The sequence below is a fragment of the Cheilinus undulatus genome, linkage group 15, assembly GCF_018320785.1.
Source record: "Cheilinus undulatus linkage group 15, ASM1832078v1, whole genome shotgun sequence".
Taxonomy (NCBI): domain Eukaryota; kingdom Metazoa; phylum Chordata; class Actinopteri; order Labriformes; family Labridae; genus Cheilinus; species Cheilinus undulatus.
Window position 1 is genome coordinate 26,542,971 of NC_054879.1, and position 17,079 is coordinate 26,560,049.

Consider the following 17,079-nt stretch of genomic DNA (forward strand, 5'->3'; position numbering starts at 1 on the left):
CCCCAACTTTCCCATCTATTCTATGCAGCAAAGTGCAGATCAAACAGGTTTTCCGTGTCAGCAGAGGAGTGGAGCTCCAGATGTTCAAAAGTGAAATCGGGAACGTTCAGCCCCTCCTCCATTCCTCCAGTCCCAGCAACTTTGTAGGAGTGCTTTCTCGGTAAAATCACACTTGTAAAAACAAACATAAACATCATCAGTCACAAGAACAGCTGCTTTTTAGTGAAAAATGTACTGGTTTATTTTGATGTATCTGCTCTTATTAATATTTAACTTTTTGAAAAAAATGGTGTATATCTCAAAACATATAGCATTAAAATATTTTGGAATATAATTCAAGCTAACCAGTTATCCTTTAGCTTGTCTTTGAATTCACATAATCCTGAGTGAGGAAAATGTTTAGATGATGACAAGCAGTGCTGCCATGGGTCACCATGGAGAAGCGGAATGGAAATGTAAAAGAACCCTACAAGGAAAAACTATTTTTACACAAAGCAAATGTATTTCAAGAAATTGTGGAGGACTACTACAGTACACTTGTACTAGAAATGTTAAGGTATCCTTTTCTTTAATAATATATTACATTGGCCATTAAAATAACATTTTTTTCTCCACTTGGGGGAAAAAGTATCCGATTTCTATTTGGAATTCCTGCTAGATTATAGGATCTGCTATGGCAGTCTTTAATACAGCAGCACTCCCCTACCATGTGGATTTTCTGAAGTTATCAAGCCAACACAATGGGTAAATAACAAAGAAAGTATAGGTCAGCTCAGACTACACAAATTCAGCCAGTTTCTGACCCAAACGCAGCGTCGTAGCTCATTGGCAAACCTCGGGCCTGAATGTGCTTATCGGGCATGACAAATGGACTTGCAGTGTGACATAATCAACAACGCATCCAAGACGCCCCTCAACCACAACTCAACGAGACGAGTATGTCAGAATTTCTTTTGCATCATTGCTTACTTTGACACCCTGACCTGATGTCCACAACATTAATCCTGACATCTACCAATGGGAGAGCATTTGCTCTTATATTTGTTACTATTTACCAGAGTGATATTAAACAGGTCCCCACTTTTTCTCCCTCTGGGGATTTATTTCATACAGTTGGCTTTTGTTTTGAGATTTTTGACAACTCCAAACAGACTTTTATGTGTTTTGCACTGTGGCAAAGCTCCTGCCTAACCCCTCTCCCAAAAAGCCCAGATTGGTGGAGGGCTGCAGTGATGGTTGTCCTTCTAGAAATTTATCCCATCTCCACACAGGATCTCTGGAGCTCAGTCAGAGTGACCATCAGGTTCTTGAACACCTCTCTTACTAAGACCCCTCTCCTCCAATTTCTAAGTTTGTCCGGGCAACCAGCTCTTGGAAAAGTCCTGGATGTGCCAAACCTATTACATTGGAGAATTGTGGAGGTCACTGTGAATAGTTAAATAAATGTGATATTTCATATTCATGCATTCATCTTCTTCCACTTATCTGGGGCCAGGTCCTTGCTGTAGCAGGCTAAGCAAGTCCACTCAGACAACCCTTTCCCCAGCAACACCTTCCAACTCCTTCTGAGAGATCCTGAGGCATTCCCAGACCATACAGGATATGTAATCCCTCCAGCGCATTCTGGGTCTCCTTCCAGTTGGACATGTCTAGAATACCTTCACAGGGAGGTGACCAGGAGCCATCCTGATCAGATGCCCAAACCACCTCCCCTCCACTGGCTCCTTTTGATGTGAAAGAGCAGCGGCTCTACTCCTAGCTCCCCCCGGATGTCTGAACTCCTTACTCCATCTCTAAGGCTGAGTCCAGCCACCCTCCAGAGAAAACTCATTTCGGCCGCTTGTATCCTCGATCTCATCCTCCATGTCATCTGCAAAAAAGCAGAGACAGAGTTCTAAGGTTCCCAAACTGTAAACTCTCCTTCTCCCCCAGCTGCACCTCAAGATCCTGTCCATAAAAATCACAGACAGAATCCGAGATAAGGGGCTGAGGCAAAAACACATCGGGAACATGTTCAACTTTGTGCTGGGAATGTGAACACAACTCTCGCTTTAGTTATACAGGGACCTGACGGTTCGCCTCAGCAGCCTCCTTCATGGTTAAAGAGCAGGTCCACTGTCCCACAGCTAGTACAAAATCTGCATTGTTCCTCCTGTATCCAAAGTTCGACAGGGATTTTCAATAAGTGGTTATGTAATAAGAAGCAGCTTCATCTTCAACTTAAATAATTTAAATTAATTGACTTCAGTTTTGTAATAAAGGTTTGTGTTCTGTCTCTTTTTAGTGGTCTGTTGCCGCCGCGTATGGTAGTGGAGGATCATGGGATTGAGAGAACAGACATCGGTAATCTGGGCAGTGGAATCTACTTTAGTGACTCTATAAGGTTAGCAGCACAGTTTTTGTGTTCAGTGCATGAAACCAGCCTTCAAAACAGACTTTTTAGACAAAAACAAAGTAAGCCAAAGTGATTTTAAGAACATGCTTACCAGTAAAAATGACATCAAACCATTATCACACAGCCATCTTTAGGCGTTATGACCTTTTTCTTTTTTTTTTAATCAATCCACAGGACTAGTGTGAAATACTCTAAACCCAGCGCGACAGACGGCTCTCGGCTGGTGCTTGTGTGCGATGTGGCATTGGGAAAGTGCATGGATCTCTACAAAAAGGACTTCATGCTGACCAAGGCTCCTGAGGGACACAACAGTGTGCATGGTGTTCGCATTACCCGTGGCAATTGTTCTCAGTTTCTGGTACGAAATGAGCATCAAGCATTATGAAACACATGCTTGTATTATTTAGCTCTAACTACTACTGTATACCGAACATTTCGGCTTGTATGTGAACATGTGAAATCCTCCTTGTGCTGCAGGATGATGAGTTTGTGGTGTACAGCCCTGATCAGGTGAAGCTGAAGTATTTGGTGCAGTTTACTGTGGAGGGAGACCACCTAAAGGAGTTTAGTCCTGTCATCAACACCTCAGCTGAGCGTGTCCTCTCTAATAAGCAAGGTAAGCAACAAACACATACAGAATACCTTTATGTATCATTCTCATAAGGATTTCTATGCATGCAAACAAGCCTTGTGTCATTTTATTTACTTTATAAGAGCTTAGGTCAGAGGACGACGGGGTTGATTGTGTTAAAAACCCTCTGGAGGATGTGACGGCTGGACTGTTGGACAGCTCTGGTCAGCAGCTCCCTTTGCAGGCTGTTCATGTGAAGTGCAAACTGATAGATCTGCTCTCTCAGGTGACAAAAAGCAGGAAAGTTCAGTTGTCACAGAAAGTGCTGGTGTTTGCTGGCTTGATTTGAAGTTATGACACTGTAATCTTCTTTTTCAGGTCATTATTTTCCAAAAATACACCAATCAGAGTGCTGTGCCTATTGAGGCAAAATACGTCTTCCCGTTGGATGATTCTGCAGCAGTATGTGGGTTTGAAGCCTTCATCAATGGCAAACATGTGATTGGACAGGTAACTCATCTTTCTCAGCATGCATTTCTTTCTGTATCTTTTTCTCATGTATTCATTTTCTTTGTGTTGCTGTTAAATCTGCTTCATGAGATTCACTTCTATATGTTTTGTCCTTCCTAAAGTTGGCTAGTGGGACAAATATGTTAGTATTATGGCTGTTTCAGAATGCTTGTTTGAGTACCAGGTCTGTTTACTTTCATTTCATGTTTGCTGTAACAGACAAGACATGTCAGAAAATTTGGGTTTTTCTGTGTTTGACAGATGAATCTTAAACAATGCATTTAACCACTGTGACACAAGCCCATTGTGCACCAAACCCCAATGTGTGCAAAGGTTTGAAGGCCTGTTCAGTGCTGCTTGCAGCCCTGGTTAGCTTTGTATTTTGTCACATTAAATTTTGAGTTACCTTTTGCCATTACCAATCTGTATGAGGATAACATCAATTTTAACAAACTGAATCAGTAAATTTTAGTTTTATTTTCCAATCTTTCTTTCCTACTTGAACATATGGTGAGCTGGTATTGACTGGCTGCCGTTTTTTATTGGCTGTTCAATGGTGAGACTTCTTTTTCAGCAAGTCATTCTATACTTAGTGTCTCAAACATTGTCCACCTAGCCAAACTAAACCTAAATGATTGAAGATTTCCACACTGATTCAACTCTGTTGTTTGTGTGTGTTTGGGCCTCAGGTTAAGGAAAAGGAGAAGGCTCGCAAGGAGTACAAGCAGGCTATCGCGAAAGGCCATGGGGCGTACCTCATGGACCAGGATGCCCCAGTAGGTTCCCAGTCTGTTCCCAAAGTTCAAATCAGTGTTTGATTATTTTTGTCTAAGTTTAGCAATCCTTACTACTAATAACTTTAACTGATCAGTCAATATTTCATATCAGTATTTAGAATTACAAAGTTGGAAACAATGTGTTTACATGTGTTACTATTTTCTTTATTCATGTGTTTTAATAACATAATAACATCCTCAATATTAATGACATTTAATTAATCCACTTTACACTTGAGAATGCAGGCTTTTATCAGTGTACCTAGGGACCCAAGTTTGTTGTCTTATGTGATAGATACGTTTCTAAAATCAGGGTAAACCTGTAGATCATTTAATGTTCTAAAACACAGCAATTTTCTGTCATCTGTATCATCTGTATACTGTCTTGTTTAATCCCATTCCAAATCCCTAATTAGTTATGGCTATGTTTACATACTAAAACATTTCTACCAAAAATCTTTATTAATCCCTCTCTTCAGGATGTTTTTACCATCAGTGTGGGAAATCTACCACCTGGAGCGTCTGTCCTTATCAAAGTGACCTTTGTGTCCGAGCTGATCATCAAGAATGGCAGGATTCTCTTCAGTCTGCCTGGAAGTGTGGCCCCGTGGCAGGAGCTAGAAGCTCTTAACCAAACAACTCAGGTAAGGAAAGCCTGCATAGATGGAGGGGAAATAAAGGAAGGGGCCACAAACCCAGATCTGCCACCTTCCTAATGCATTCTTTTTTTTAATCCTATTGCCTGCTATAAATGTCCAAAGCAGCAAAACACAGCAAACAGTATTGTATTAGAGTATATGCTCTTTCATTTTTCTTTTTTTAATCCTTGTTTTTTGATTTGGTAGATGTTTTACTGTTTAAAAAGGCAGGTTATACTGAACTTCATAATGTGTGATTGCTTAGCACTGAAGGTTATTACAAGACATATTTATCAACTCACAACAGGTCACTGTGGAGAAGGTTACTGTGGATGTTGAGGCTGCAATGAAAAGGTGAGCTATTTTCTATCTTCTGACTAATTCAAGTTTTCATCTTTATTATTAATCCTTTACATTTTAGTTTCCTTCTATCTGACTTAATCTTTTGAGCTGGGTGTTGTCACTTTTTAAAGAGATCCTGGCTATAAAACCCTTTGCAAATGCTGTTTCATAAAACAGTTGCCACTGACATTTTGGAAGGCTTCAAACAGTTTTCAAAATCAGAGAAACAGGTGATTTTTACAGCTTAGCTATGAGTGGAGGCTGCTGTTCTTTTGCTGTTTTCATTGATGTTTTGTGCTGTCTACTTGTGATGGACCTGGAACATTCTCACTTGTTTTTGCTGTCTGTTGCCTAAGCTCCCCAAATAACTCCCATCCCTTCCACCCTAGACTTCGATAAAACTGTAGCCTCACTGGTCACACATGCAACACTTCTCTCATACCTTGAACAGCTGCGACAACCCAACTGCAATTTGTTGCTAGCATCAAGGCTACAAACGTCTAACAACAAGTTTGCTAGCTAACAACAACAACAATCTAAATATATAAGACCAATGTGTAAAAGCCTACAATAAACATACTCAGGAGCTGAATATTTACAATTTGGCATGAAAACAAGAAAAGTACTCTCACCTCAAGTTCAGCTGTCCTACTCCAGAGAAGACCATGTGGGTGAGCTGTGATCCCTATTCTGATCCCAACCTTGTTTTCCCCCTGCACTGAATGAAGATAAATGACCGTGGTACATATTTTTTGTTTGTTTGTTTTTTGTTGTTGTTGTTGTTTTTAATTAAGAACCTCCTGTTGGTTGAATTTGCATACTGTGTGTTAAACTTGCTGATTGTTCAGTGATGAGGACGAACACAAGGAGATTTTCTGCTTGAGAGTTGACTGATGTTGAACAACCCTCCAAATTCGGGTGATTAGAAATAAACAAAGGATTTGTAGAAAAACCTTAGTTGGACCAGTTGATCAACAAGTGAGTAATCAACCACTATTTTAAGGATTTATGAATCAGGTGATATGTTAACTTTTTGAAAATAAGCTTTCAATCCCTCTACACTTGCCTTGGAGTTCTTTCTTGTATTTATTTCTTCATTACAGCAAAACTCTCTTTGTGGTTTATCCCTCAGGGAATTCACCCTGGACATGTCCATAGAGATGCCAAATTTGATTACAAACTTGCAATGCCTCACTCACAAAGTCAAGATCAAGGTAACTGAATTGTTTTTGCATGTCACAAAAATATTGAAGATGCAGATAAAGTAACATGGTTTCCAGTTGTTTTCTCTTTCTCTCTGGGTTTCAAAAAAAGCAAAATATAAAAATGTTGTTCTAACTCGAACAGGTTGAAGATGAAGGAAAAACTGAAGATAAATGAGTATCCAAATAAACTTTTGATTTTTTAAAAATCCAGTTTAAACACAGAAGAATTAATTATTGCACCGTCTTATCTGTTTGTTTGGGTTTTTTTTTAATCACAAGTTGATTGTTTAAATTTTATTTGCTTCTTACAGCATGTCAGTATAACATGTCTGGTAATAATGAAGGATATATGTGTTACAAGAGACTGTGTTATAGGGTTTTCTTCAGCACAATGAACAATAAATGTGTGTGTGTGTGGGGGGGGGGGAGTCCCCAGCTCCAGCCTGCTACTGCAGAGAGACAAAGAGCATGATTAACTCACAGAAACCACCTGTGTCAATCAGCATTGGCACTGCTTCCCTGAGCCACTTCCACGCCTTTCTTCCCATGATTTATATTTTTAAAAGTGAAATGAGATTTTCATTCATGAATAAATGCTATAAAGACATGGTCACTTCCCATGTTTGCATTGTTCTCTTATTAACATGTGGTTGTCTTTGTTTGATTAAAAAAACCTCTGGTAGGTGTTCTTTAGGACTTGCCATAGTCATATATGATTGATATTTACCTACATAAGGTACAATTCATCAAGATATTTTCCAGTTATACATTAAAACTGAATTTCATAAAAAGGTATTGTCAGTTTATAGTTTGAACTAAAAAAAACAAAAACAAATAGATAAATAATAATCATAGCACACAAAAGTACTCAAAAGTACTCAGTCTATTCATCATGTTTCATTTTAATTTATGTTCTTCCTGTTGTATTTGTGTTTGCTCCCACAGAAAACTGACTGTAAGGCGGTACTGAGTGTGCTGCCTGGCGAGCTCATGAGTCCAGATGGTTTCCAGCTGTTGGTCACCCTGGATAGGGTCCACCTGCCCAGGATGTGGGTGGAGAAACACCCAGACAGTGACAGCCAGGTCTTCTCACCTGTCTTTTTGTCCTCCTTTCTCTTTCTCTTAAGCTGGGTTCCTTCTCTGATCCTTTCCCATTTACTGTTTTCTTCAACAGGCCTGCATGTTGGTTTTCTATCCGAATTTTGAGGTTGACAACAGTTCTGGATTTGAGGAAGTCGTCCTTTTGATCGATACATCTGAGTCCATGAAAGGAGAGTCTCTCCGCATGGCCCAGAAAATCGCCCTGCAGGCTCTCAAAACCCTCAGCCAGTATCTAAGAATTAACATCATTTTATTTGGCACAGGTCAGTTTAACCTTTTTCAATGCTACACTGTGAGAAAATGTGAAACTGTCCCACTGTTTAAAGGGAAACTAAAAATCAAAGAATTAAGTCAGGTTGCAATAATCAGCAGTTCTTTGTTTCTGTTACATTAACTAAAAGTCTGATAAACTGGCAGCGGACTCGGGCTGCTAATAGTTCCAAAAGTGTTTATCATTTGCACTAGTGATATTCAAGCAAAATCATGCCAGTGAACTTTTCCTGCTCCACGCAGCTCTTGTTTTGTGTCTGCATCTTCCTTCTGCACAAATCTGCGTTCTCATGCTAACACAGCACAGTTTCATCCACCTGAAGATGATGAGTTTAAAGAGGAGAAACAGTGTGATGGTTTTTATTTTGATGCAAGATTTTAATAATATAATATGAATTTCACCATTTAAAATAAAGATTCATCCCTTTATGTAGCCAGCAAGAGCAAGAATAAACCTAATTCCAAAAAAGTTGGCGAACTGTGTAAAACATCTTTAAAAGATGTTTTAATGATTTGCAAATCTGATTAACCCATACTGGATTTACAATAGAACATTAACAACAAATGTTGAATAATTTTATTATTTCATGAAAAATAGTAGCTGGTTTTGAATTTCATGTCAGCAACACATCTTGAAAATTAGGGACAGGGCAACAAAAGTTTGGAAAAGTAAAACATCTACAGTCCATAATACCATCAAAATATTCAGAGAATCTGGATAAATCTCTGTGTGCAAGGGTCAAGGCTGAAGGTCAGTATTTGATGCTTGTGATCTTTGGGCCATCGGGTGGCACTGCATTAAAAAACAGGCCCGATTCTGTCCTGGAAATCACTGCATGAGCTCAGGAACCCATCCAGAAATCACTGTCGGTCACCACAGTTGGCCATGCCATCCACAAAGGCAAGTTAAACCTGTATCATGCAAAGGAGAAGCCATATGTGAACAGGATCCAGAAATGTGACCGTCTTCCCTGGGTCAAAGCTCATTTAAAATGAAAAACTGTTCTGTGGCCAGATTAATCAAAGTTTGAAAATTGTTTTGGAAACCACAAATTCAGTGTCCTGCGGACTAAAGAGGAGACGGACCATCCAGCTTGTTATCCTGTTACAGTTCTAACACTTGCATCTCTGATGGTATGGGGTTGCATTAGCACCTATGGCATGGGTAGCTTACACATTTGGAAAGGCACTATCAATGCTGAAAAGTAAAGAGAGGTTTGCAACATATGCTCTCATCAATACAATATCATTTCAGGAAAGGCCTTGCATATTTAAGCAAGACGATGTTTAACCACATACCACATCCATCACAACAGCATGGCTTCACAGTAGAAGAGTCCAGGTGCTAAACTGACCTGCCTACATTCCAGAATTTTCTTCAATAGAAAATATTTGAAGCTTCATAAAATAAAAAATTTGACAAAGAAGACTCGTGACGGTTGAGCAGCTTAAATCCTACTTAAGACAACAATAGGCCAGCATTTCTCTCCTAAAACTCTAGCAATTAGTCTCTCAAAATGTGCTAATATTTTTTCAAGAAATCCTCAATTGTTTCAGACTAATTATCTAATATGTTGTTTATGAGCTATTGTAGATAAAATATGGGTTTTTTGAGATTTTTAAATCATTGCTTTCTGCTTTTATTTACATTTTAAACAGAGTCCTTCTTTTTAAATTGGGGTTACTAAAAAAACCTTCCATGATACATAATACAATACATAATGTATGAAATACATCATTTTTAACATCTACTGTTGATAGTTCAAATGAGCGATCATATTCTCAAGGGAAAAGAATATTAAACAATGCTGATTTTTTCTTGTGATTCTTGTCTCCTAGATCATACTGAGGCTTTCTTGATGGCACAGCCTCTTCTTGAAGCTCGTCAGGCCACCAGGAGCTTCATCAGGGTGAGTTACTAGTGGGAAATATAGGATTTATAAAACAAAACAAAGACGTAATAGAAAACAATGCAACAAAATAGTTTAGGCTGATTGGTGTGGGATAGATTTATTTTGTCACCTTAGAGAGTTTGTAACCACTGACATGTTTAAAGAAAAGCTCTTTTGGTGCTTTTATATTTAAACATTTCTTTTATAATACCTAAAATATGCATAAATAATGTGAAGAAAATGTAAACAAAGTTAAAAAATAAAATAATTAGTACTTTTGTTATTCAGAATTTTCATTTAACATGTCATATTAACATGTAAGAAAATGAAAAAGTAACTTAATTCTGTAATGTATACGGGGCCTAAAGTATTCCGGCACCATGCTGGATTTCCGGCATGCGGCCTTTGGCTGAGGGAAAAAAAAGTCTTATATTTAAAAAAAAAAAAAAAAAAAAAAAAAACATCTTGATATCATCACCATCACTCCCGAGTTTAGGAGTTCGTCTGCCAATGATATGAGAGAGCACAACTTTCCTGCTCTCAAACTAGCATTATCAGCCAGTCAGAAATAAAATGGGGCAGGTCTTGAAAAATTTGTGTCAACCGAGTCCTATGCTGCATAGATGCACGAGTAGAGAGACGTCACGTCGAAGGAGAGTAGGATGGAGAGTAAATTCATGAATCCTGGGGAAGATGCCCTCCTAGTTCAGGGCTGTACAGTGCGACATATATGTCGCATAATGCTACAAGAAAATTGGTCCGTGCTATGAGGTTTTCGCTCCTCATCGCATAGGTGGATGACAAAGTGAGAGAGGGGCGTGCATGCCAGGCGCACAGATAAGACTTTAGGTTTAACTTATTGTCACGAAAACTTCATTCCTCTGTGTTCTGAGATTTAAAATTCATGCCCAGTCTATTTATTTTATATTTCAGGCACATTTGAAATCCAAACGGATGTTATTTTCTCTTGTAATGCATAATCCTGTGCGTCTGGAGTGTGAGCGGCCACACTCCACAGCTGATACGATAGTGAGACAGTGACGTGCAGCAGCTCACACAGACAGGGCAGGCTCAAGGCATACGCAGTACAGGTGGTTATTTTTAATCCAAAGTTTTTTTATTAGGGCACATAGGCTAGACAATGCTAAAAAAAAGTATCTGCTAGCTTACTTCTCCTTCTCCTCGTCCTCTCCAGTTGTGTGTGGATGGTCAGTGAGGTGGCTGTAAGTGGGATGACAGAGCCCTCAGTCTGCGCTAACTTCTGATTAAAGGTTAATGTATCAAACAATACATACAGTCCGATATGACAGGGACAGACAGACAGCAGTGTGACGGAGAGATGAGGGAGAGAGAGAGAAAGGAGGAGTAGATCAATCATTTTTCTCACTTTAAGCCCTGTGTGTACCGCAATATTGTGCATTAGTTATATTAAATTGTGATACATGTTCTCCAGAAATACATTACTAATTAAGGTTGCTTTTAAAGTAAGGAAATATAATACAAAATACATGTCAGTATCTCTAAACAGTGCTGGAGTGAATAAAAGAAAACATTCATTAACAGACTTCTAGTCATTAACAACTGAAAATACAACTCTTACAAGAAACAAGTTTCCTTTTAATAATTCCATTTTATTGAGGAGAATCATGCTTTGCTTCTTTCTCTCCCTTCAGTGCTTTTCTCCAGTAGGAGGCAGCACTGAGCTGTGGCGTCCCCTGCGAGCTCTCAGCCTGTTGCCTCCTTCCAGCGGCATCAGAAACTTGCTGCTGCTATCAGACGGCCACATCCAGAACGCAGAGCTCACCTTGAAGCTGCTCCGAGAAAACACTCAGCACATGCGCCTGTTCACATGTGGCGTCAGGTCTGAATGAGTTCAGGGTGGATAATATTAGCTTTTGATGCCTTAACATTTGAAAGTAGATTGTGGTTTTCTCAAGCGTGTTACAGATTTCAAACCTGCAAAAAAATTCTTCTGTTAAAAATGCTCTGAGCTGATGATGTATTTTACATTTTTCGTGTAGACCTTTTTGTGTAGTCAGCTTTTGTGTGATTGTAAAAATATTTATTTAGGTGTGTGTTTCTTTTTTTCACCAGCCCAACAGCCAATAGACACATGCTGAGAGCACTAGCCCAGGCAGGGGGTGGAGCCTACGAATTCTTTGACACAAAAACCAAACACAACTGGGCAGAGAAGGTGAGAATGTCAACTTTTACCAGTAAATTAGAATTATCGAACTGTTTTAACAAGGCATGTAACGGTATCAAAATCTCCCTGTACCGTATTTACCTTGGTGACAAGTCCACGTTACGGTATTTATTGCGATATAAAAAAAAAAAAAAACAAACACTCAGAACAACGGATGAAGACTTCCTTAAGAGTCTTTTGGCCTGGCCGAATTTTGCTCCTCAAATCTCCATGAAACTTTTTGGAGTGAGGACTTATCAAGTGGCTCCTCATGCTACTCATAGTCCCCATGAAGTGTGTCGCTGCGGTCTGGCAGTGTCTGCATACTGCCTTTTTTTTGTCCATCACTTTTTCTCCTTTCTAATTTGTTAACACCAGGAAACCAAAACATTTCCACACATCAGATTTAAAAGTCACTGGAGCCTCCGCAGTCTCAAAAACGTTGTCACTCCTCTCTCCCTCGCTTCTCCATGAATCTGCTGTTTTCACACTGTAGAATCAAGCAAGCGACTGGAGAGCGTGGTGGGTACACGAGGGCCGATGGGAATTGTAGTTCCTAAGTCTGTTAGCTCTGCTCCACTAAAAGTCTACACTTTCTGCCCTGAAGACATAACATTTGATTTAGACGCTTCCGTTATCACAGAACCTCACTATTACTGACACCGTTAAAACCCTACAGCGTATCAATGCATTTCTACATCTTATAAAATAATGCAAGATACAATTACAATAAAATTAATCCGCTTAGTGTTTCGTTTTTTGCTCTCACAGCATCAGGATTTCCTGTCTACAAGTACATAACTTTACATTTAATGTTGTAGTAAGAAAACAATGCATTCTAGATTAGTTGAAGATTAAATTAATTGTCAAAAGTTAAAACTCCTACACCTGCAAAATTTCCATTCAGAATTCTTCATTTTGCCCTTGAGTTCGAACGCTGCATGTTTAGTATTTGGCCATATTTAAGTCATGTATTTGTGCATAGTTCTTAATCATCAATGAAAATGGTGAAATGATAAAATAGAATTTAAAATAGTATTTTTATATATATATTTATTTAATTATTTAATATATGTCAGGACTCAGTGCTCACAAGAGTTGTCTGTAGTGTCCTTATATTTTATTTTTAGCTGAGGACAAATCACAGATGAGGAAACTTTTAAGTTCATTTTAAGAACACATTTCTTCTTAGTGTAACTCACCCAACAATGTAAAGATACTTTGGGAGATTGATTTCGGAAGATAAATTACAATGACAATGAGGTAGTGCTTAGCTTGATAGACTTCTCACCTCCTTGAGCAAGGGACTGCTTGATACAACTCAAAGTTGCTAATCATACATAAGGTTATTTCCAACAAGAAAATTATGGCTAGTGAAAACAGAAAGTGGCTGATAACTTCCGAAAACTCCTGGCCACAATGGCTGGTGAGAAAAAAGTAAATGTTAAGCCCTGCCTCTGACAAATATTTGTGTAGCCATTACAGTTTATATAGGCAGATTTTTATAGTCAAAATATCGGTCAGGAAATCATCAGTAAAATATGATATCTGCAGATAAAGATTTTATGCTGATAATATTGTGCATCCCTATAAATAACTCTTTTTTTCTGTTACTGTTTATCCATACTATAGACTTCTCTTTACAACTAAAAACAACTTTAAAGGATTCACTGATGAAACCATAACAAATGTTAAAGCAAAAGAAGTGTTTTAGTTAAAAAAAGCAGTTGATGTCAATGTTATTTTTGTTGTGTTTTTTAGGAAAAACGTGTTGTCTTAAATATTAACATTAGTGTATTTTATTGGTATGTTGTACAGAGACACATCAGATTTCTAACCTAGAAAAGCAGATGGATACGCCCGTTTCCCTTTTTCTCATTGGCAAATCCATCTGGCAAAGCTCCCGTCTGAACAGATTAGGCTCAGTTAGGAAGTGACAGGACCAATCAGCGACTAGGGGCAGTACTTTCAGGCACGGCCGACCCGTGACATAAGCAAGTAGCAACAAGAGACCGGTGCAATTATGGCGAAAGAGCTTAGCGTGGATGCTGCTTAAGTGTCAGTTTTATCAGAACTTGATGAAATCACTTCGTTAAAAGAAGAACAAAGAACAGCAGTGATCTGTTTTCTTTTCAAAAACGACAAAAGTCGTGTACTGACATGTCTGTAGTCGCCATGGTTCGCGTTATTCCTCGGTAGCGGCGCACACGCACCTCGGTAGCAACTACGTCACGTGTTTTGTTGCTCTGATTAGCCTATAAAGATGTGACAGACAGAATGTTTATCCAATCACACTCTGAGATTTTTTCAAAGCCTCTGCCCTTTTCCAAATGCTTAGTATTGAAGGTTTTCCAGATGGATGTGTGACACGACTCCATCTGGCGTGTCAGGTTATCAGATTTCTGCATTGTAAGAGGAATGTTTAAAATGAATTTACATGCAGACAGCCATCATTATTAAACTTTTTTTCACATTAGTCTCCTTTGCATTGAATAAAATATTATTTTCTCCTTTTATTATATATTTTTCATTTTCTTTTGACAGGTGGCATCTCAGGTGAAGCGTATGGCATCTCCCTGCTGCAGCTCAGTGTCAGTGAAGTGGCAACAGTTCAGCCAAACAGCACCCTCTCCTGTGCAAGCCCCCAAGCAGCTCAATGCTCTGTTCAATGACAGCCACACACTGGTCTATGGCTTTGTGCCGCACTGCACGAAGGTACCCAGTGTATATTTATCATTGCAGACAGAACTGTTTCTTCTATTTCTTGTAGATTGTTTTATTGTTTTATGAGCCAATGCTTCATTGTTGTCCAGGGATGCAAATAATTACAAATCAGTATCAACATTGTTGATTTTTTTTCCCTTTATAGTTTCATCTGTACAATACCAGAAGTTAATGAAAAATGATGTTATACCTTCTGCATGTTTTTTCCATTCAGTAATAGTCACTGATAAAACAAAGATAAAAGTAGCTAACAATCAAATTAAAGGATATAGAAGCAAGTATCTGTCATATTTACAGTGATTTTTATTTGATCCAGGCTACACTGTTTGGAAACTTGAGCGGTCAGGAGGTTCAGAACATGGTGTCCACCACAGAGCTGCAGAAGACCAGGGGCACAGTAAGGAGACACGCATTGAGCTTTTACTCATACAATACCTATGACAGAAATTGTATGTCTCCTTACAAATGTGTTTATAAATTTACTGGTTCACCTGCAGAAAAAAATGCCTTTTTCGAGATTTCAGTGTATTTGTCGATAATTATATGTTATAGTTTGATTTTTTCGAACTTAGAGTTTCTTAAACTAAGAACAGGGGTGTCCATACTATGGCGCGGGGGCCAGTTGCGGCCCGCCGTTCATGTTTGATTGGCCCGCAGCAAATTCTAGAAATAAAATGAAATATGGCTCACATGAGATGATGAAGCTTGTGTTCAACTGTATTGTACTTTTTAGTTTCAGTGCTACCATGTTGATTCTTTAAAAATCATTTTGACAAGAAGAGATACTGATTAATAATGTCTTGATATATTATTGCAGGAAAAAGCAGCACCAATAGCATTTCAGAGACAGAGCCAAACAGGGCCCTCTGAAATCTGACCGGCTCCCCCAGATCCTGAAAATGACAATCTATTTGCCTTGTTAGCCATTAACGAGCCATTTAGGTGTGTTCATTCGCCAAGCATGTATTAACTTGCGCTGGATTCATTATACCCACAAGGCAAGGAATATGAAAGTGGCCCCACCATGCTTATATATTTCTTTTGGTGGCCCTCAGTGGAAAAAGATTGGACACCCCTGACTAAGAACAATTATTTATCAGAAAAGTTTTGGAGTAGATCAAAAAAAAAATCACAACTTTCCTAAATACTCTCAAATCTCATGGTCTGCAGTCCTTTGCACATGAGACCTATGCTCTATGTGTATAATGTGGAAATTTTCTGCTCCTCTGAGGCCAGGCTAGTTGACCCTGATGAACCACTCCCTGACAACATTTTCTTACTCCTCATCAGGGTATTTTAAGCCATTCCATGCTCAAATAGGAATACAAGACGATGGATGGATGTTAACTTTTAGATGAAACTGTAACATCTTCTCACTTTATACACATCACATCTACCCTGCAGGTCCCTACAGAGGAAAACTGAATGGCATGTTAGTAATGTTGATGAAACTGTAATAACAGCATGAGTCACTGTGTGTTTAGTTTCTTCACAAGCTCACAGCAAGAGCCATAATCAGGGATTTTGAGGACGGAAGCTTGGATACCAACGAAGCGGAACATGAGGTGTGTGTCTGTTTTAGCATCAAAGTCATATGTAGTGGTTGGGGGCTGTAAATTAAATACTCCAACATCAGCTGGAGCTCAGTTGTCCACAACAGTGTTGTTTACCCCAGAGGTGATATCCCTCCAGATGTTTTTGATTCCCTTTGATCCCACTTATCAGGCTGACAACAATGTTGCTTCTCTGACCTGAAAGTTGACAGAAAAACATTCCTTTTTTTTGCCATTATTGTTTACCTTCATGTCACAAACTCTTGCGATCAGCTGTGATCAATCAGGTGCATCTCAAAAAAAAAAAAGATTATCATGAAAGTATATTTTCCTGTGTTTTTTTTCTTCAAAAAATGAATTTACATATAAACTATACTTATCACACAAAACGTTTATCATGTAGAAGTCCAATTAGTCAGTTGTTTTAGTTCCAAAAAGAGCTTTAATCAGCTAATTAACTCCTATCATCTTCAAAGCTTTATTCATTCACTTTTGGTTCATTACACTGTTCAGAAGACAATCATCAACACCCTCCATTAGGAGGGTAAGCCACAGAAGGTCATTACTGTAAGGTTAGGCTTTTATCAAAGGCTGTATCAAAGCATATGAATGGAAAGTTCACAGGAAAGGAAGAATGTGGTAAGAAAAGGTGCCCAAGCAACAGGGATGAGTGCAGCCTTTAGAATGTTGTCACACAAAGTACATTCAAGAACTTAGGGGAGCTTCACAATGAGTGGACTGAGGCTGGAGTCAGTGAATGAAGAGCCACCACACACAGACAGGCCCAGGAGATGGACTATAAGTGTGATCCTAGTGTGGAGCCACTCCTGAACAACAGACATAATCAGCCTCTCACCTGGGCTGAGATACAGAACGTGACTGTTGATCAGTGGTCCAAAGTTTTCAGATGAAAGTTT

At 38.9% G+C, this 17,079-nt stretch overlaps 1 protein-coding gene across 1 annotated transcript in view; it reads left to right on the top strand.

Moving 5' to 3' along the window:
* The window catches only part of parp4 (poly (ADP-ribose) polymerase family, member 4), a 47,265-nt gene that overhangs the window by 14,057 nt on the left and 16,129 nt on the right, over positions 1–17,079 (top strand). The window contains exons 11-28 of the mRNA XM_041806763.1: positions 29–160; positions 2,285–2,383; positions 2,570–2,753; positions 2,873–3,011; positions 3,110–3,252; positions 3,345–3,476; positions 4,166–4,252; positions 4,732–4,896; positions 5,198–5,244; positions 6,365–6,446; positions 7,383–7,520; positions 7,612–7,801; positions 9,648–9,718; positions 11,374–11,561; positions 11,795–11,894; positions 14,430–14,600; positions 14,926–15,006; positions 16,094–16,174. Of these exons, the coding sequence (XP_041662697.1) occupies positions 29–160; positions 2,285–2,383; positions 2,570–2,753; positions 2,873–3,011; positions 3,110–3,252; positions 3,345–3,476; positions 4,166–4,252; positions 4,732–4,896; positions 5,198–5,244; positions 6,365–6,446; positions 7,383–7,520; positions 7,612–7,801; positions 9,648–9,718; positions 11,374–11,561; positions 11,795–11,894; positions 14,430–14,600; positions 14,926–15,006; positions 16,094–16,174 (2,230 nt within the window). The remainder of the gene's footprint in view (positions 1–28; positions 161–2,284; positions 2,384–2,569; positions 2,754–2,872; positions 3,012–3,109; positions 3,253–3,344; positions 3,477–4,165; positions 4,253–4,731; positions 4,897–5,197; positions 5,245–6,364; positions 6,447–7,382; positions 7,521–7,611; positions 7,802–9,647; positions 9,719–11,373; positions 11,562–11,794; positions 11,895–14,429; positions 14,601–14,925; positions 15,007–16,093; positions 16,175–17,079) is intronic.